Consider the following 21,775-nt stretch of genomic DNA (forward strand, 5'->3'; position numbering starts at 1 on the left):
CTCTAATGATGTTGCAAGAGCATCCTTTATCAGACCCCTTATGTCTGGGATTCTGCTACTGAAGTGTTTTCTTTTTTTTTTTTGAATAATAGTACTATAAGTGTGATGGCTTATTATGGAACAAGCACTACTTGGTACAGTTTGTAAAGTCATCCAGACTACAGGGGACATGTATGAATTTTTGTTCCAGAGCAGGACTATTTTCTTGACTGTTGTACTTAGCACAACAAGAACTTATTACCTGACTTGCTTACACACACACACACAAAAAAAAAAAAAAAAAAAAAAAAATTTAGTGAACCTTTCAGTTACTGCTTTCATTGGTATAAAAAGAAGGCTTTTGCTTTTATTTATAAGTTCTTTAATTAATATGTTCATTATAGATACCATTTGACCTAGAAAGAAAATAGAGATGCACACTTCTCTGTGATCTAGAGATAAATAGGCATCAGTTCTTCTCTGCTGCCAGATTAAGATTTGCATGGTATTCTGTCACACATTTAGCCACTACAGACAAAATATGTGAGATTTTGTGCCAATTTTATACAGATGGATAAAAAAAAAAGAGAGCTGAAACTTCATTTTGTTTTAACATTCTAAATTTTTATCAAGGTCTTCTGTAAAAGAAACTAGCTCTCTGAATTTCCCTCAAAGAACAAGCTCTAAGTAGTCTATAATACAGTTTTTAGATAGCATATATAACTTTATTTTATCTTCAATCATCAACCACACTAAACAATTTAGGAATATGAATTTTATAATCATACTGTCTACTTTATTATAATCCATAAAATATTTAATTTTGAAACCAGAAGAAAAAATAATGAGTTTGCCAATTTATGGGAAGTTCTTATTCTGAGTTTGCTTACTGGGTGTTAAAGGCAAACTAAATAAATGGCATTATTGTCTCAATAAACCTTGAAACAAAACTTAAATAATCATTTTTTTCTATGAATTTCAAAGTGTTTTAGTGTCCTTATACTTTGACAGATCTTTATGAAAGTCTAAGAATCTTAAGTGGAGCAGATTGGCTAATGAGATCATGAGTTGGGGTCATGAATTGAATTGCCTTGTACTGTACTAAAATTCAAAATGAAAAACAATTTATTAGTGAACAAAGACATTAACTCTAACTTGAGCCAACAATTTCAAATTTTAGCTGTGATGAAACAAATAAACGAATGACTACTTGTTTCTCCAAAAAGCATTTATTGAGTACCTACTGTTATGTAAGGCATGCTTCATTTGAGTTGTACCTTGAAAACAAGGCAATATCTGTATATAAAGAAAGTGAGAAGATGGAACACTTCAAGCAAAAGAAAAAGAAAATTGATTTGAACGAAATTGAAAATTCCCAAGGTTGACAAAATAAAATAGTATTAGCTTCATTCATCTAGAACCAGTTTGTACCCAAGAGCATATGAAATGAAGAAATAAATAAATGTAGGGTTATGAAGTTTAAAATCTGGATTGGAAAGCTTGATTTTTAAAATTCCTTGTGGACAGTAATGGGAAAGTGGGATCTTCTGAGTAAGGGAGATATCACAAAAACTATGCTTTAGAAATACTACTCTAGCATAATCCTTTCATGGAATCCACAGGATCAAAAGCACTATCAAAGTTATATGATATTATTTGCCTTTTATTGCTTTGATATTTATTCTGACATTGAAAAACAATGGTGGGTAAAAGTTCTAGTGCTTATCACAAATAAAGGCAGTGGCCTCAGACTATGTTGGTAGTTATTCTTTACTGGCCTATCTTCAGGTAAAACAATGCCACTTTCATTTAAGAATGCCCTTGATCCTTGAAGAAGCAGTGAATATCTTATAGTAAAATCATGTTACTTTTCTCTCAGAATGTCCTTTATTATTGTGTAAGATTTATATTTTCTATCAAAGTTAATCCTGTAATGCAACACAGGCATGATTACTGTAATTTAAGTTTCATGAGTATAATGGAGCAATCTTATGCTAGTGAATTATGTGGTCAGAATGGAGCCATCTTAACACTAGGTAATCATGTAATTGGAATGGAGTCATTTTAAATTTAGGGAATCATATGACCAAAGTGGTGCCATTTTTAATTTTTTGACAAGTATCCAATCACAACTGTAGCTGTCCATGCCCGTCCCCAATTTAAAATTAGCTCATTGCATAGATTTTACCTCTGAGTTCTTCCTATCAGGAGCAAGGGGCTTTATCTTGTTAAGGATAAATATTGGCAAATTGCCCTCCCAGTTGTGCTTGCTCAACAGATTCCATTTGGGAGCATACCCTTTGGCAAAAGCACAATTTTTCCTTGCCAACCCATATATTTAATTTCTTTAGGCACCTCATTATTTCTAACATGATTAAGTAATAACAAGTTTTATTAAGTTTGATCCTTATGTAAAAATGTGAGTTGTGATTGTTACAAGGTGAACTGCCTTTGTTTGTTTTTTAATAAAACAACATTTTCATTTGAAAAACTGGAACACTGTGTTTATTATGCCTAGGTAGATGGCAGAAAATTTCTTGAATGTGAAGAAACTAAGCCTACCATTTTAAAGGGAACAAAAACTGGCTGTATTTGCTGTTAATATTAGATTTTTAGCTTTTCAAACCCAAATTAGAATTTCGGATAAATTGTTTTCACAGTATAAGTTTAATAGCTTCTCAGTACTTAAGAGATTGTTTTGTTAAGCTCTATAGTGACATTCATGGATGTGATCTTTTGAAATTGTATAGTAAAATGTGTCAATTGTTTGGAAGATTAGAGTAATACATTAAACTAATAGTTTCCACATAGTTAAAACATTATGTTAAAAAGTCATGCATAGATAAAAAGATCTGTTCTCAGTGCAAAGCAGATAAATGGATTTTAATTTAAAAGAATATGAAGAGTTCATTGATATGGTTTCCAATGTCACATTGCTGCTAACCTTTAAGAAACTACCACCTTTGGAGACTAAAGTTTTAATTACCTATTAGGAAGGTAAAACAAACCAAAAATCCTCTTATTCTTCTGTGGTAGTCCACCAGGAATATAAATCAGAGCTAAAATTTTAGTAGATCATTTTATTAATTTGTCATTTAATTAGATATATATTTACAGGGAAGAAAAAGAAAATTTCAATTTTTAATCTATACTACCTACAATAACTGTGGTACACTCTGCTTATATCTCATTTCTTATACCTTTAGGGTAGCTTTCTCTGATCCTCTAATAAAATACCTTTCCTTCCATTGGTCTACAATACCCTTTGCTTCTTTATTTTTTCTTTTGTACTTTATCCTTCACTGACAATGTATATATTCACCAGGTTTTTATACTGTTTTTCTACCTTTCCTCCTAGAATTTAAACTTTGCAAAAGAAATATATTCTCTTATTCAGTTTTAATCCTTGATATGTTTTCCCACACCTAAAGTAATATGTGGCATGTAGCAGGTACTTTAATATTTGAATTAGAATACAGAAGGGGAGAAAGAGAAGTAGTAAGTAAATTGACCCTTGAGCTTACCTGGCAGCCTCTAATGATGTAATGATGTTGCAAGAGCAAGTGTGTGTGTGTGTGTGTGTGTGTGTGTGTGTGAGAGAGAGAGAGAGAGAGAGAGAGAGAGAGAGAGAGAGATGATTTTATTTTGGGCTGCACTAAATTTAAAATGCTAACAGGAGATGTGGATATTGATGCTAACAAATTTAACATTGACTATATGTTGAAAATAATTGAAGCCATGGGACTGTATACTAAAAGTGAGGTCAGGATTGGAGATATAGGTTTAAGAATCATACCCTCTCAAGCAGGATCTGGGAGATCATTTGCAAGAAATAGCAAAAGAGACACTCAATCATTGGGTTAATTAAAATAAATGAATTCAAATTATGATATAATTAAAGATAGCCTTATAAGTCTAATTAAAATGCACTATAAAACAAAGCAAAAAACATTCAGTACTGTTATATAAACAGAAAAACTGGTCAAAGATATCAAAGATAAAACTTAGAGATGTATATAGGGGTAAACATTTAATAATATTGTTAATTGCACATTGCACAGTACAGGTGGTAGAAGATCAGATGGAACTTAGCAGTTTGATTTGTGAGGCTGGAATAAAAGATGTAAATATAATCTTGAGAGATACAGAAAAGGACTCTGGACCCTTTTCTTCTTGCAGGATGCCTCTGTTGCTAATCTAGACAGGGAAGTAGAAGAATGAGCCAGTGTTCAGGTTCTGCTAGTGGCATGATATGAATATAGGAAAAAAGAAAAATCTAGCAACTACAGCCTGATAGTCTTTGGTTAAAGACACCACACAATCTATGGTATTCTCAACAGGCATAATGACTGGGGCAGTTAAAGTGGTTTTATTTTTAATTTTTAGAATTATGTACAATTTCTTTTTATGAAGGTATCTTAGAAACATATAGTCATGATATATATTTAAGTAATTACTCATAATTTGAAGCACAATTTTTAAAAATAAGCAATTAATATGCTATAGAAGTTTATAATAGTTAAGAATGAAGTATAAGTTTACAAGGGAGGGGTTCTTTACAGCCCTGTAGAAAGAGGATGCAAATTTCCAATTTTTTACCTTCCTCCATGTCATTAGATAACAAAATAGTTTCTTTAAAAAAATTTTTTTTGAGTTTGTTTGTTTCAGGACTAAGGATTATACCCAGGGCCTTGTGCATGACAGGGAAGTGCACTTAACCACTGAACTACCTCCCCAGTACTTTTTTTTTTTTTTTTTTAAGACAACATCTCTGTATATTGATGGGGCTAACCTCTAACTTGCATTCCTACTGCTTCAGCCTGCCTCCTGAGTAGTTGAGATTATAGTCATGGGCTACCGCATCCAACAGTGTTTTCTTTCTTTCTTTTTTTCTTTAATTAAACATAAGATATTAGTAGTGGGAATCATCTGTATAACTCAGGAGATCTAAATGTATGATCGTTAAAAAAATTCTTACCATATGACGTTAACTAACTAAAAATTAAGACAACAATGAGATGCTACTATATACCTGTTAGAATCAAAATTCAAAACATTGACAACAGATGCAAGTGAGGATGTAGAAAAACAGAACTCTCATTCATTGCTGGTGGGAATGCAAAAATGACATACTCATTTTGGAAGATGGTTTGGCAATTTCAAGTTCAGAATGAATTTAGAGATTTAAAATCAATTATAAGTTCATATTTAGATTAAGGTAGATAGGAATAATTTTTGGCCTGCTGCTTAAATGTTATTAGGAATAAGAGAAGGAGAGTTGAGAGAGGGCAAGATTCATTTCTAGTTTGACCCAGTTTGCAGATGCTTATGTTCTTAATCAACAACTGGAATTTAAAAAACAAAAGGAAAGAAATGCTCACTCTTGGCTGAGTATTGCTGACATGCTGAGTATTGCTAGGAGAAATATTGCTCAAGTAACTCTTATTGACCTGACAAGGAACAACTGTTATGTCAGAATGTATTTAATTAAAACCTTTTTATTTATAATTTATGCATTTAATTTGATATTTTTTAACCATAACTCAGGCTGTTACATGTAGTTTCATTTAAATTATAGGTTTGCTAATTTAAGCATCTTTTTAGTAATTACACTTTCTCTAAAACATGCTGGTATAACTAACCTATAACTGTTATCTTACAAGTACTTGCATTAAATTTCCCTTTAAAGACTGCAGATACTTGAGTATATATCAGATTTAAGCCTTCCCTTGGGATAATGGTGAAAATGTAACTTGTGACTCCTTAATACTCTCTTTAAGTGACAGTCATACCAATAACTTTGCACATTTCTCCAAAGATTGATACAAATAGAAAATACAATATTTAATTTTCTGTGAGAAATCTTAATTAAAATTATCAAAGGACCTGACTATGATCTCATTTTAATGTGGAAAAGATGTTGTGGTGTTTTGCATTTCCAAAGTAGGAAAGACTATGAGAAGACTCTGCCGGAACACCTCTTTGGAGTTAATTCAGATTGTGAGAAATCATTTCATGTCTGCCTCCCGGAAGTCTGAAGGTTTAGATCTACTCCAATTTATGAAATAATCCATTTCATAGGTCCCAAATCATAACAAAGAGATTCGGTTAGCCAAGGCAGTTCATCAATATCTATAAGTTTATAATGTTGTGAGTAGAGAATAAAAAGTCACTGTAATTCTCTTGGGGTTTTAATGTCTGATGTTTCAGTATCACTACTCATTAGTAAGAATGCAGAACCAGAATAATCATAGAGAAGGAAGTCCTACATAGTACTAGCAAGAAGATCCACTTCAGATTGTCATTTCTGAGTGCATTTGACAATATCATGAAATAGTATTCATAATGATAACAGTGGAGTATCCAGTTGGGGGGTCCCGGTTGGCATCACAAAGAATTGAACAAGACATACAGAGTAATAGATTTACTGAAAACAAAAAGTAACACTGTAGAGTGGAGTGAGCTGAGAAAACCCCCATGTCTGAGTGAGTTTTGTCTTTTGTACCCTAAGTTGTGCCTCTGTCCTCTTTTCACAGACCTAATTAAAGACCTTGACCATTTGTTCCCACTAGTTATTTTATTTTCACCTAATTAGAATAGATTTTCCATTAGTTACTTGGTTTTTGCCTGATTAAAATACAAAACCTATGATGGGGGTACCATGGCAATAAACCCAGTGACAGTGATAGGAGTGCTCATGGTAATATCATTCATCCCAAACAGGGCTGTGGTGACTCAACTCTCTGTCTTGTATTTCAGCAGGCATTTTTTTTTTGTAACCTGCCTCCACCATCTTGATATCCTTAAACTTTTACCCCAATAATGCTATGGAATTCAAATTTTAATATGATTGACTTACTTAAAAATCAGATAATGAAATTATAAAAATATAGTACAATTACTTTTTAAGGTGAAACATCACAAAATTTTTATCAATGAAGTTAAGTTCATTGGTAGTTCAAGAGAAGGAAATCAGTATGGTAATGGACAGATTTCAAATATTTATATTTAATATTTCAAATATTGATTTTCACATTTACTACACAGTGTAATAAAAGCTGATACTGTTTAGCCTTGGCAGAAATCTATATGGTATTAAGAATTATTATTATATCGGGGCTGGGGATGTGGTTCAAGCGGTAACGCACTTGCCTGGCATGTGCGGGGTGCTAGGATCGATCCTCAGCATCACATAAAATAAAATAAGATGTTGTGTCCACCGAAAACTGGAAAATAAATATTAAAAAATTCTCTCTCTCTCTTTTCTCTCTCTCTTTTAATAAAAGAATTATTATTATAATTTTCTGTATAAATAAAACCACATTGCTTCTCTCAGATGTAATAGCTGTTTACTTTTTAATAAATTTATCATAACAAACTTTAAAAATAATATTTCCAACAAGGCAAAAGATGACTGGTGATTTACTTGCAGCAAAATCCTATAATATCATCGATAACTAAAATGAAAAATGTATTTGTACAGAAAAATATCTGAATAATTAGAAGCAAGCAGCTCTATAAAATTCTGTTTCACCTCAAATTATCTAGTTACAGCTGGGCACAGTGGTGCACATCTGTAATCCCAGTGGCCCTGGATGCTGCTGAGGCATGAGTATTGCAAGTTGAGAGCCACTCTCAGCAACTTAGTAAGGCCCTAAGCAACTTAGGGAGACTCTGTCTCAAAAAATAAAAAAGGGCTGGGGGTGTGGCTCAGTGGTTAAGTGCTGGGTTCAATCCTGGTACAAAAAAAAAAAAAAAAAAAAAAAGTTACACAGCAAAATCTGTGATGACTTTTGTAAGAACCTTAATATATTAATGTGAGAATTACTTTAAAACACAATGCTTCCTGTAAGTTTGTTTTTAAATGTTGTTTCCTTTTGGAAATATATTCAGAAGCCTTACTATTTGAAGTATACCAATCTTAAATTGCTCATCACAAGTTAACTTGAAGTTCAAAACTATATTCAAACTATGCTGACATTAAAGAATAAACTTGTTAAATAGTTAGATTATTTGTTAAATGATTCAATTATATTATAACCTACATTCTTAGGATAATTTTGCCTGGGTGTTGTAATTCATAAAGTTATAATTATATGCTGATTTCAAGTAAATATGACAACCTAATTATGGGCATGGAGACTTTTTGCATCCACAGTATAACATATGGCTTATTTCTTATGAGATGATAGAAGCAGTGATTGTAATTAGATTGAGGGGGAGATTTAATCACAAAAAAGCAAGTTAATGACAAGCAGGGGAGATTTTAACATTTTCTCTGTCCTGACAGGGAACAGATTTAGTGATGGGAATGTGAGGTTAAAGGAATAATTCTATAAAATGGGCCCACTACTTTCTCTCACATGCTTTCTCTCTTTAAAAAATAAAAAAAACAAAATACCTGCAGCCCTACCTGGGTTGACAGGACATGTTACGTTCCTCAGCAAACTACCTATTATCTGTAGGAGATGTGTAGGCCTAAAATGCCAACAAGAAAACACAAGTTACTCTGAAGGGGGGAAATTTTGTGACCCTTTTTCAGACAAGAAGAATACAGAAGATAAGGATAATTCACCCTAATCAGAAATCTGTAAGAACAGATTCCAATAAGAACTGGAGCATGTGCCATAGTGACCTGGAGATGTCATGGACAGTGGGGACTTGAAAGTCTGATGTCATCCTGCTGCTACAAGTCAAGAGGTGTACCTTGGTGAGACTCTTTCAAATTTCCATAGAAACACCTCCGACCCCACAAACAAACAAAGGAACAAACAAAAAAACAGCCAAAAAAAAAAAAAAAAAAAAACCTAGAGGATAGGAGAGGAGGAGTGCTATGTCTCAAATGTTTCTAGCATGATTGCTGAATTAAGGTTTGAAGGGGGCCTCTGTGCTGCCTCAGTTTCACCGAAGGCCCATGCTGTCTAATAAACAAGGATTGCATACAGATCTATTCAATCAGTTTCAAAGTAGCTATGTTGGGAAATTTTGTGGGATTATTGTTTGACATAGGAGGAAAAAAACAACATTTCTAGAAAATACTCTATCTTCTACTGATAGTGTATTTGTATCATATTTATATATAAAGACCTATTCCAAAAAACCCTCATATTTATGGACTCACACATTTTAATTGTTATTTTAAATCTACAGTTTTGTAGCAGACATGGTGACTATAAATAGTATGAATCTCCCTTGTTCTTGCCAAGTGTTAACAATTTGTAAAGCAAGCCAGCCAGCCTGCTTGCATTTTTCCTTTTTTCCTTCCTTCCTGCCTGCCTGGCTGCCTTTAACCCTTTCCCCTCCCCTTCCTTCTCCTTCCCTCCTCTTTACTTCCCTTCTATTCCTTTCTCTTGTATTCCCTCCCTTTCTCTCTTTTTCTGTCTCTTTCCCTGCCTCCCACCCTCCCTTTCTTCAACCACATCTGCTTCTGGATTTTTCTTTCTACCCTCACCAGACCTCAGAAAAATCAACAAATTTGACTACAGGTAGGGTATGTTGTGAAGAAACAGGCCCCTTGGAAGTCTTGAGAGCTCATAAATTTGGTGAAACATTTACTAAATACTGTAGATACTTACAAATTCCCTGGAATATAAAGGGGATACTTATCACATAACCAATAAGAATCCATTGGTAGGGATCTATGAACATGGCTGCACCAGAGCAGGTCAGGCATAAAGTAAACAGCCAGAGTCAGTGCTATCACAATTTAAAATTTCTGCATTTTGACCTCAGTATAGTGTTAAAACACTTCCAAGGTTCATTTCACTAATTTATGAATGTAACTATTAATCATACTTTGTGGTTAAAAATAGATTATTATCTCTAAATTTTTATTCACTTTTTTCCCCCCAGATTTTTATTTTCTCATATTCTAGTTTGGCTTGTTTCCCTCTTGATTATAATAGCACATAATTCATATTGTTTTTCTTTAGTGGTTGGAGTTTTTTTCCCTCTTGATCCTTTTTATGATATTCCATGGCCTCTTGATGCTATGTTCTTAATTTCACATATTAGATTTTCTTGTATATTTAAATATTTTATGAAATCCTAAACTTTTGCTGCTATTCAATGCAGCTCAGTTGTCTTAGAGACAACCAGGTCTCTAGAAAATTAATGGATTTACATAGCTTATATATTTTCTTAATGAAAGATTTAAGGGCTTAAGACATTTTCCTGAATGCTTCCTCTTGTATAATAGCTGTCTGTACACTTCATAGTTTAAGGAATGATTATGATCATACACTGGGGTCATTTCTAGGGAGCGTACTATTCAAATTTTGAAAGCATGCTCTGGAAAGGCTGCTTGGTGTAGGTAGAAAGTATGAGGACTGAGAGAACCAGGATTATTTTGAGCATTATTTAAGGAAGAAAGAAAATGGTAACGGTTCCAAGCAGTAGAGAATAGCAAATGGAGCTGGGTGCAGTGGTGCATGCTTGTAATCCCAGTGACCCAGGAGGCTGAGGCAGTAGGATTGCCAGTTTTGAGACCAGGCTCAGCAATTTTTAGAGGCCCTAAGCAATTTTGTGAAACCCTGTCTCAAAATAAAAATAGACCTGAGGATGTGGCTCAGTGATAAAGCACCCCAAAGTTCAATCCTCAGCACCAGGAAAAAAAAAAAAAAAGAAAAAGAAAAAGAAAAAAAAGGCAAATGGATCAATCATAGGAAAAATTATTGTAATAGTTTAAATTACAGGTGATTTTGAATCTTATAATACGTCTACTGAACCTCACACACATTAAGATGGTTGCCATCCGTGCAATTAGTCAAAAGGGAAAGATACGTGAAACCACATAAAATTTAAAAGTTTTGCAGAGAAAAAAATAACATGATCAATTTCTGAGACAAAACAAAAAGAAACTTTTTCACATTTTTCGTTTTCTTTTACTTATATTAAATCTCACAATACACTCAATCTTCAAATTTGCAAATAGGAAGGGACTCCCCTAAACCTTTATTCCTTACTCATAAAGAAGTGCTTTTTAAGGTGAGGGGCTAGGAGGGAAAAATACCTTTCTCCTATGCCCAAACCACAGTTTAACTAACTTTGACAAGACTGTAGATAAATTGGTATTTTCATGTATTATAAAGTTCTCATTTGTTGTGTGATAAGTATCCCCCTCATATTCCATGTATCTTTATACTATGAAAAAGAATATGGGAATTCCTCAAAAAATAACAAAGAACAAATTACTATACAAGCAGTTTTATATGTTAAAAAGAATTGAGAACACAGTTTTGAAAAGATATTTTATGTACATGTTTATAGCAGTATTATTCACAACAGCCAAAATGTGGAAGCAACCCAGGTCTCTGTGGATGATGAATGGAGAAACAAATTGTAATATGTACATACAATGGAATATTAAAGAAAGAAAATTCAGACACATACTACAACATGGATAGACTTTGAAGATAGCATTCTCAGTCATAAAAAGACTTTGAGGACATCATGTGTGTCAAAAAGGACAAATATTGTATGATTCTACTTTTATGAATCTAGAGTAGTTAAGTTCATAGAAACAAAAAGTATAATGGTGGTCGTAGGGGCTGGAGGAAGACAGAAATGGGGAAATATATATATTGGGTATATAGTTTCAGTTTTGCAAGAGGAAAAATCTTGGTAGACTAGTTGCAATCAATATTGTAAATATAGTTGACACTGCTGAGCTGTACACTTAAAAATAGTAAAAATTATAATTTTATGTATTACTTTAGTTTGAATGTTTTCCCTTCTAAAACTCATGCTGAATTTAGTTGTCATATAATAGTGTTACAGAGGTGAAAATTTTAAGAGGTGGTCAGGCCATGAGGACACCACCCTCATAGGTCATATTACTGCCATTAGAAAGGGTGATTTCAGACCTGTTTTGTGTGTCTGCCCATCTGGCCTGTGCCATGGGTTGCTGTAGCAAGAAGGTCCTTAACAGATACTAGCACTTTGACCTTGGACTGTGAGCCAATACATTTTTGTTCATTTAAAATTACCCAGTCTGTGTTACTCTCTTGTAGCAACACAGAATGGATTAAGACATGTATTTACCACAATTCATAATAAAATTAATAAAAAGAAAAGTTCCAAAATTCTGAAGGAGAATATAAATGAGCAAGCCACGGTGTTCAGAAGATTGTGAAATCATGACATGAGTTGAAAGTAGAGTCTGGGAAAATATATTGACTTTGCCTCAAGGATTCTTCCCAGTTCCTGTGAGTGAAGAGGGAACTGTTCTAGGCAGCCAACTTGATGTTCTCTTTAAGGAATCTTTGGTTAAATATGATCACAATCAGACCAAATTAACTTCCCCATATAATAAAAACCCATATTATTGATTGTAGTTAAGATAGATTGTTACCTTAGATTTCTCCAGGATGTCTAGTGATAATCAAGAAAGTCAGTTTCACTGCTTTGCATGTAGTGGATGGGAGTGGGAAGGCAATAAAATGTGAACAGAAAAATTTAAAAAATGATTTCATATAGTGATATGTATTATGAAGGATAATGAGATAGGAAGTGATGCAGGGGCAGGGGTGCAGAGAGCTAATTGTAAAAAGACAGCCAGAAATGGCCTGGTGGAAGGATGCTAAGGTCAAGCTATGTTAAATCTGCAGGAAACACATTTTAGGCAGAAGGAAGAGCACAATTTTATCTCATTTTAGGATTATATGAGCTTCATTAGTAGCAATAAATCACATTGTTGAAATAAACAAATATCCTTTGATATTAAACAGGATAAACAGAACATCAAGAACAAAAGATTATTCTCTTAATGCATTGAGGACATACATTTATTTTTTTCCACTTTGAAATTGAAAATACAAACAACAAAAAATGTGATAATTCATTTCTACAAGAATAACAAAGGGATAGAACACCATTTGGAGAGGACAAAAGAAAAAATAACTGTTTGTCTATATATTCTCTGAAGAAAAATAAATTTCCAGGACATGGAGATATTTTGTAAATTAGATTATTGAAGAAATATAGTCTCTCAAGTGAGTGTTAAAGCATTGCAAAGCTGTTAAGAAATTAAAACAGAATATATTAAAGCATAATTCATAGCTAGATTCTATTAAACTAGAATTAGAAGAGCTTAAAACCAAATGCACACAATTCTAGAATAAATTGCATCTGTGAGCAAGTAAAGTTGTGATCAGTAGGAACCACCATTAAGGTCAAAAAGAAAAAGCCATGCCATGTTAATATTATGTCATGATTTTATTACCAAGTATGCTGCTATATGAGGTGTTTTCAGAAAAACATTTGGTGAGTTTTGATACTACATTTATGAACAAGGATTTCAAAATTACCTGATGATCAACAGTCATTGATGACTGCTAAAGTGATTTGTGACTGAATGAAATAGGAATTATTATTATTTTTAATTGTAATAAAATAAGAATAATACCTCTAGGGCATTTTTGCAGTTTTCTAAGGCTTCCCCAGTTGGGACTGTGTAATGTTATATTGTCCAATTCTCTGACCCCAAACAGGGGTCATCAAAGTTGAATTATGGACTAAACCTAACACGATGATATTTAACTGGGGGAGAGGTAAAATTCTTGGCATTTATTTAAGTGAAATAATTGAACAAACATAGAGTGGAGGACATAGTGCTTAATTGTAGTACTTGGCAGACTGTTCATGTGATCTGAGTCAAGTGTTTTTTGGCAACCTATAATGTATGACTGCATAGTCACAGTAGGATTGTGACTGCCATCATGAGGAAGACCCCTACTTTGCAGGTCTTGATTTAGGACAGTTTTCATACATTTGACAACCAGAGGAAAGGAAGGAGGCAAAGGAGGAAACTCTGGTCTTTTCATATGTGGAAAACAAGTGAAAGTACTAGATATGTTTAACTTGCAGAGATAAGAATATCATGGTTAAAATTTATAAATATTTGGAATTCATCAGATACATTTAAAGATGACTTATGGTTGTATATCATTAACTATTAAATCAAAGAGTTTGCCCTGTTCATCTTATAGTTGTAGGACTTGGGAAAGTAACTTAACCTCTCTAAATCTTATTTGTGAATCTTTGAAATGCAATTAAAACCTATTAGGTTGCATTTGGGATAAATCAAATATATATGTAATGGATATAAAACTACTATGGCATCATTATAAGATTGGTAACACATAATTTTTAATTATAAATTTGTCATATTTAGAATATCTGATAATAAAAAATTAACCTACAAAGATGTTGACATATTAAGATATAATGGTCATATAAAGTAGGATAGAATATTTAATGTTTAAATGGGAATTTATTTTATAAGTAGCTAGTTAGTTCATCAGTGAATATTTTTTGTTTTGAGAGAGCTTTTGCTTTCTAAACAATATTATATCGACTTAGGCTTGAGTAACAAATACTCAGAAGACAAGTGCCATCTGTATCTCTTGACTAGCAAACAAAAAGCACCATATTATTTTGTAAAATATCCTAACTTTTGAGTTATGAAAATGAGTTTGGATAATAGCAGTATTATTAGGAAATATTTGTGCAAAATTGACACCAACCCTATCTTTTGCCTTACCTAAGCTTAATACAAATTCCAGAGTAAACAATCTGTGTGATATCAGGCCTGGTTTTGAAATAAATCTGAAAAAAGAAATAGTAAAAACCATCCATCTCTAGAAATTTTTATCCAAAAATGCCACAAGAACATATCTGTCTTTAGATGTTTCTATCCAAACCCCATTAAAGTACATTTCAGAAGTTTTCTATTATTTTAAGGTGACCTTTAAAAATCTTTTTTTTTTTTTTTTTGCAATTTCAGGAATTTAAGCCATTAGTGAAAGCAGTATTTTTGTACTGAATTATGCTTCTTATTTTTTTTTCTTTTCCAGCCCAAGTAATTAAAAAATTTTTAACTTTTACACATTGGTGATATTTTCCTCATAAGCTATCTCTATTCCTCTTTTGAAATGAACTATGGAATTAGATCCTTTGTGTATTTGATGACAGTTTATATCCTTTGTCTTCAATGATTCAATTAACAGCATAACTATATTACATACAATTATTCCATGATTAAAAAATCCTAGCTGGGCATGGTGGCACATGCCTACAATCCCAGCAGTTTGGGAGGCTGAAGCAGGAAGATGGAATGTTCAAAGCTAGGCTCAGCAACTTAGTGAGGCCCTAAGCAACTTAGTAAGTCCCTGTCTCATAATAAAACAAAGAAATACACACAAAAAAGGGACTGAGGGGATGTTGCTCAGTGGTTAAGTATGCCTGGATTCAATTCCTGGTAACCAAAAAGGAAAAAAAAAGTCCTTTTTATTTTATTCAACTAAGAAAATATTTCCCACTTAGAAATTTTCCTTATGATATAAATATAAAGCTGAGCTTCAGTTTTTTCCTTAGCCCTATTGGTTATATCAATTTTCACTGTAAATTCCTTAGGGACACAGTGTGAATCACAATAAAGCTATGTTTCCTTCACTCATAGATTAGTCCTTTCTTTTGTGTCAACATAAAATAACTTATAAATGCATTTATAAATAAAATGTATTCATAAGTAAAATTGTGATATCAATGAAAATATGTTATTTTGAAAAGATAGCCTTATATTCTACCTCATAAAGTTAAAAAACAAATAAACAAAAAACCCAGAAAGGATCATGCAGTAGAATCTGAATTTCAGTAAACTAATCCAGCCTAATCTTAAAAAGGGAAGTTAGTGATCCAGTAATAACTAAGATGTCTTCTCTAAGGTTTTTCTCAGTTTCACTGATCACAAGCAATGATTTTACACACACAAAAGAAAACAAGGTTCAAATTTAAAACATTTAGTGATAAAAAGACTTCATCAATTTATAGGTATTTCTTGAAATGTCTTTTCAGACTTCAAAATAATCATTTTTTGTTCCAGTGTGCTAAAAACAAAACAATGAGTTCTTCCTTTCCATGTTTGTATAGTATTTTAATTGCTTTGTTTAAATATTCTGTACTTGTGCATTCAAGTATTTTGTTGATGTATCTTTTTTAGTTTAATTTAGACTACTTTAGTTTTTTGTATTTTGAAGTCATGTGGTTAAATACATATATTTGCAGAATTATTATAGCTTTTGATTTGTTTATTTCCTCTCCAGCATGTTACCCAAATGTTGTCTCATGATTTTTTTCCTATAATTTATTTTTTTCTGATATTAAAATTCTTATCCTGAATTTCTTTTAGATGCATTTATCATATATGCATTTTCATTCATGCTTTTCAAAATTTTTGCATGTTAGTTTAAAAAATTGTTTATTTGACAACATATTGTTTGCTCTTCATATTTATTAACATGAAGTTTAAGAATCTTTTTTTTTCTAGAAGAATTTTAACGCTTTTATATTTATTGTAGTTTTTGTAATGTTGAGGGCTACTTTTGTTTTTGTAATGTTTATATATGCTATGTTTTTATTTGTTTTATTTTTCTCCTTTCCCACATTCCTTTTGATAAATTAATATATTTATTTCTGGCTCAAAAATTTTATTCTATTTTTGTTCTTTCATGGTATTCTTAACTTATACTTGGTTTTGTTTTCTCGTCAATTTCTAATGCAATACTTATATTTGGTTTTGTTTTCTCGTCAATTTCTAATGCAATACTTTTTTCTCCTGTTAACTCTACCCAATATATATATGGGGAATATACTATATATTCAATAAATGTACTTTATTTTTTTTTATTTTTTTTTATTGGTTGTTCAAAATATTACAAAGCTCTTGCCATCTCGTATTACATATATTAGATTCAAGTGGATTATGAACTCCCATTTTTACCCCAAATACAGATTGCAGAATCACATCGGTTACACATCCACATTTTTACATAATGCCCTATTAGTAACTGTTGTATTCTGCTACCTTTCCTATCCTCTACTATCCCCCCTCCCCTCCCATCCCCTCCCATAATAAATGTACTTTAATTGAGGCTTAACTGAAGTAACATTACCCAGGCCACTTAGAATGGTCCTGACCATTAACATACATTTATTGACTTTAAGGAAGTTGGATGATTGTAGGCCATTCAGGCCTTTGCCTTTATATTGTATTTCTTTTTTCCTTATTTTTCATGCATTCATATGTTTCTTTTTCTTTTCTTTTGCAGTCATACTTCACTGAAAAGTGGGCACTGAGTTTCTTACAAATCTTGTTTTCAAGTAGGTTGAGCTCATTTACCTACTTTCTGCTATGTAAAACTTGTTTAAAATCTTTTAACTTGTTGTTTTAAGTCTCTGTTAAAAAAAGAAAAAAACCTCTGTAATCACCCTAAAAGATTAAAATAAAAAAACCTTGAAAAATTTGACTTCAGTGGCTTCTACTTTGACTTACAGCGTTTTCTTGGCATCTACTAAAGGAGTTTATTAAGTGATGTCTCTATTGTGAGCTAAATTAATTTCTACTAAGAGGGCAGGAAGTGCTTAATGACTGAAATATTAAAGAGCCACTTGAGAATATCCACTCATTTTTGATCAAGAATCAAGAGACAAGAAAGAAGGAGGAAGGAGGCTAAATTTTCTCATATTGAGCTTTATATTGCTTGGAAATGTTCCAAGAAAGGTAGACATAGGAAAGATCTTCTTATGTCAGCACTGTGTTCTGCAGAATAACCCCAATAAGCTTTCCTTATTTTAAAAAAGAAGCACAGTGACCTACCTAGCCCTCAGGCATTGTACTCTTTTCATCTTTCTTTAATAATTAACTTTCATAGAATAACAGATTTTACTCACTGCTCACTTCTCATAACCCACATTTTTTTTTAACCATTTAGAATCTGACTTTGAACCTCATTATTCTTATCACATTTGTCTTTCTCAACAGGAACACTGGTTCTTTTTGCAGCATTTGAAACTCTTAACAATAAGTTTTTGCAGCATTTGATACTCTTAATAGATCTCCACATTTTTTCCTCTCTTAAGATTGAGTAATATTGTGTTTAATTTATCATCTATGACATCTTCTGGAATTTCTTCCAAAGATCCTTTTTCTTTTAAGGGTCTAATCATTTCTGTTTTTACTTTCCACTCTACATTTCCTTCTTCATCAATTTTATCTGATTCTTTGAAACACTATTTATATGGCTTTTAATAGTTTCTATTCAGTTCTAACTCCTCCTACTTTTGGTAGACCTAAACTTCCCAAACTTTGGATACATTAAGATTAAATTTATTAATATTTTCATGAACATTTACTTTTCATCCTACATTCCGGTTCTTTGTTAATGTTTCTAATTTGATCCCACTTGTTTAACCTCTAATTTTGACTTAGGCACCAGCATCTTTACATGTGCCTTGTATCAACCTCTATTAATCGGTTTTAATTTCCCATATCATTCCCTTCTGTCTCTCCTTTTATTCTTTTTGCTGGAATAATAAAAAAAATTTCTAAATGATCTTCTTGTTTTTTTGGTAAAATAGTATTTAAGAGGTATAGCATTAACCAATTAATTTTGTTGCTCTTTAACTCTTGAATAGTTCCTCAGTGCCTATTGACTAGCACCCAACATCCTTGGTTTAGTATCAGGGAGCCAGTACATGTTTTGTTTTGTGTTCTTCTTCTATACCCTACAGTTGCAACCAAGCTACACAAACAGCCATCCCTCATATTGCCATTCTCTATGGTTCAGTTCAAAGTCTGCACTATTAGGAATTGTTCATTGCTCGTCCTTTTTATATTACTAAGTAGCTCTCCCAGTTTTAGATAATTTTATTTAACTCATTTAGTATTTTATCCATCAATGCTTAATATTTAAGAGGTGCTTACACAAATAAGCCATTTAAATTTCATAAGTAGTAGTAGTTATTAAAGAAATAGGTATTTCTGCTTCCTAAAAAACAAAAACCTAAACAAAGAAACAAAAACATTGGGTGAGAGAAGTTGAGGTGTTGTTCACCCCACAAGGTGGGGACGCCATCTAGTGACAACTCCACCACACTACAAGACTTGCCTCAGGTCTGAAGTCTATATTAATCTTCACATTGTCCACAAGAAAGATGTCATATGCGGGTAGGAAGGATAATAGAATGAATCAGATATTATTACCCTCTGTGCATATATGACTATACTACTTGTGTGATTCTACATCATGTACAATCAGAAGAAGTAGAAGTTATACTCCATTTGTGTATGATGTGTCAAAGCACATTCTAGTGTCATGAATAACTAATTAGAACAACAACCAAAAAAAAAAAAAAGATGTCACAACAGACCTACCCCCCAATAAGATAGTGCCTTAACAAAAATATTGCATACTTATTTTTTGTGTGTGGGATTAAACACTGTAAATTAATTAATTCATGGTTGATTATATAGATATGTTTAGAGAAATGGATGCACCTGCAATTTTCACTTGTATTAACATTAATCAGTGATGCATATGAATACATTTTCAAAGAAGAAATTTAAAGAAGTGCCTGAAAACTTGGATAAATCTCAGATAAAGTATTAGAAATGTTTTTTTCTTGAGATGACACACTAAATGTATTCAGCATCCTAAAAATAGTAAGTACTAGCTGATGGAAGAAGCATAGCTTCTGAGCCAGATGGTTTACTGTTAGCAACACTGTGACTTGAAGCACAATACATATTCACTCAAAATGACCATTTTCACATTTGAAAACATGGTGATAATAACATCTTTGTTATGAATATAAGGAGTGTATATACAGAATGCTTGGCCTATAGTAGGCATTTAATAAATAAATGGTAGTTTGTATAATGATTATTGTTAGTTTTACTTTTGATGATGTGTATAGAGACATATTTTCTTTCAATGTTGAAAAATGTTATTTGTAGAATCTCAATTTGTTTCTTTTGTAGTAAAGAGTGCAAGCATTGTTGTTTATCATTAATTTCAATACCTAGTGGAAAATTACATACCTATTTAGTAAATGTGTGATCAGAAAATTATAAAATAATCATTTGTATAAGCCATTAAAAGCTTATATCTGTTTAAAAAATATTCAGAATAAGTGAATATTTCATACTTACAACTTTCCAGTTGCATTATACACGTTTGTACATCCATTGGAAAATTTTTGAGATCCATTGGACAGGAAAGTGTTAATGTTAATCTGAAAGAATTCAGAGTAATTATTTTTAAAGGAAATTTATGACTTTATATTAAGATTCTATTATTCAGAAAACACATATTGCTTTGGTAGTTACTAACATCTATTCAGATGAAATTTTCTCCTGTTTAGGTATATTATTTGCTATGAAAAAAATATGTCACTGTACATAAATCTGGATTTTTGGTGGGGTCAAGTGAAGTGGATGATAGTTGTAGCTATAAAACTCTATCACATTTATTCATTTTTAAATTTGTTTAGAAATAAGTGTAGATGTATAGAAGAGGTCTAGACTTCCAGAGAGATCCCCAAAAGGAAAAATTTGAGAATGGGCACTGTAAAATTAATACCCAATGCTGAAAGGTACATTTCCCCCAAAATCACATTAACAGAATATTTAAGAGGGAAATAGGAGAATTGGAGTTGTAAGTGTGGAAAAGGGGTACTCAGAGAAGCAACCCTATATGGTAGTTGTCAGTCATCTTTATAAACACATCATGGAAGTTGTCAGAAAGTATTTTGTTATCCAAAAGTATTTACTAGAGTGAATCTGGAGAACTTGAAAATTTAGTTAGTAGATCAGGTTCTCTGCTATGGCACTAGAGCATTTCACTAGATTTTAACAGGGTTAGGAAATAGCCCGCTAGTGTCTGTTATATTATTCTAAGTTCACCAAACAAACTTTTGATTGTACTTTACACAAAGGATAACCTAGAATATGTAAGCATTCTGCCAATATAAAAGCTCTTGGCCCTTTTCTAGAGAGTACTAGTTGGTATTCCAGGTAATTGATGCATTTTGAATACATTTGTTTAGGAAAGTATATTACTGAAATATCTTCTGGGTTTATTAAGAATTTATATTTCCTGGATTTGAGAGAGAGGGTGGGGAGAGTTCAAGATTCAAACTCAGCATTCTACAAATGAAGTTCTTTTCTGAGAACTCTCTAAGAAGTCTCTTTTTTGAAAAATATTCTCACTGAGATTCAGGTATTAGTGAGCACCCTAGGTGGTTTAATTTACTTAAACTTTGTGCTCACAGACATAGTTATTCAACTTCTTCATATTGCAGTTTTTTCATCTCTAAAATGAAAATAATAATGGTACCTACTATAAAGAGTTACTGTGAGCAATACCTGCATTGATACTTGAAATGTACTTAGGTAAGTGCTTGACATATAGAAGATATTTAGTAAAATATCTGTTGTTAACAGTTATTAATATATTCCATTACTCCTAGACACCTCCAGTTGCTCCTCCTGCAAATTCTAAATTGTGGGCACAAAGATAAATAAATTAAATTACATGTAAATACTTTTTAGGTTTTAAATAAAAATAACTAGTAACTCTATATAACTTCACTCTTTAAAATGGCATTTTTATGGAGACCACAGGCATAAAGTAATAATGATGTATTTTGTATAGTGAATATCTTGGTGAGTTAGGCCCAATTAGCATAATTTGGGTGACATAAATGGACAGACATATGGAGTTGGTGAATTTTTAAGAGTCCCAAGAGGATCATTTGGTAATTTGAGTCACAGTCCCTAACACACTAAAATAATTCACAGAGTTCTATATTCAAAATCAGTGTTTCTCCTGCTGCAGCTTGGTTAAGGGAACTTGTAAGTAACTGAATATATTTACAAAATTCTTGGTTAAAAGAGAATATTGTAATCTGAAGTGGACACAGTGTTCTCTGCCTAGTGAAAAGGTTTATTAGAGGA

At 32.2% G+C, this 21,775-nt stretch overlaps 1 protein-coding gene across 2 annotated transcripts in view; it reads right to left on the reverse strand.

Annotated features, from left to right (window-relative positions):
• Positions 1 to 21,775, reverse strand: part of Glra3 (glycine receptor alpha 3) — a 156,105-nt gene that overhangs the window by 35,398 nt on the left and 98,932 nt on the right. For both annotated transcript variants that reach the window (XM_076852373.1, XM_076852372.1), the window contains exon 5: positions 19,970 to 20,052. In XM_076852373.1, coding sequence (XP_076708488.1) covers positions 19,970 to 20,052 — 83 coding nt within the window. The remainder of the gene's footprint in view (positions 1 to 19,969; positions 20,053 to 21,775) is intronic.

Source organism: Callospermophilus lateralis, chromosome 4 (assembly GCF_048772815.1).
Source record: "Callospermophilus lateralis isolate mCalLat2 chromosome 4, mCalLat2.hap1, whole genome shotgun sequence".
Lineage (NCBI taxonomy): Eukaryota > Metazoa > Chordata > Mammalia > Rodentia > Sciuridae > Callospermophilus > Callospermophilus lateralis.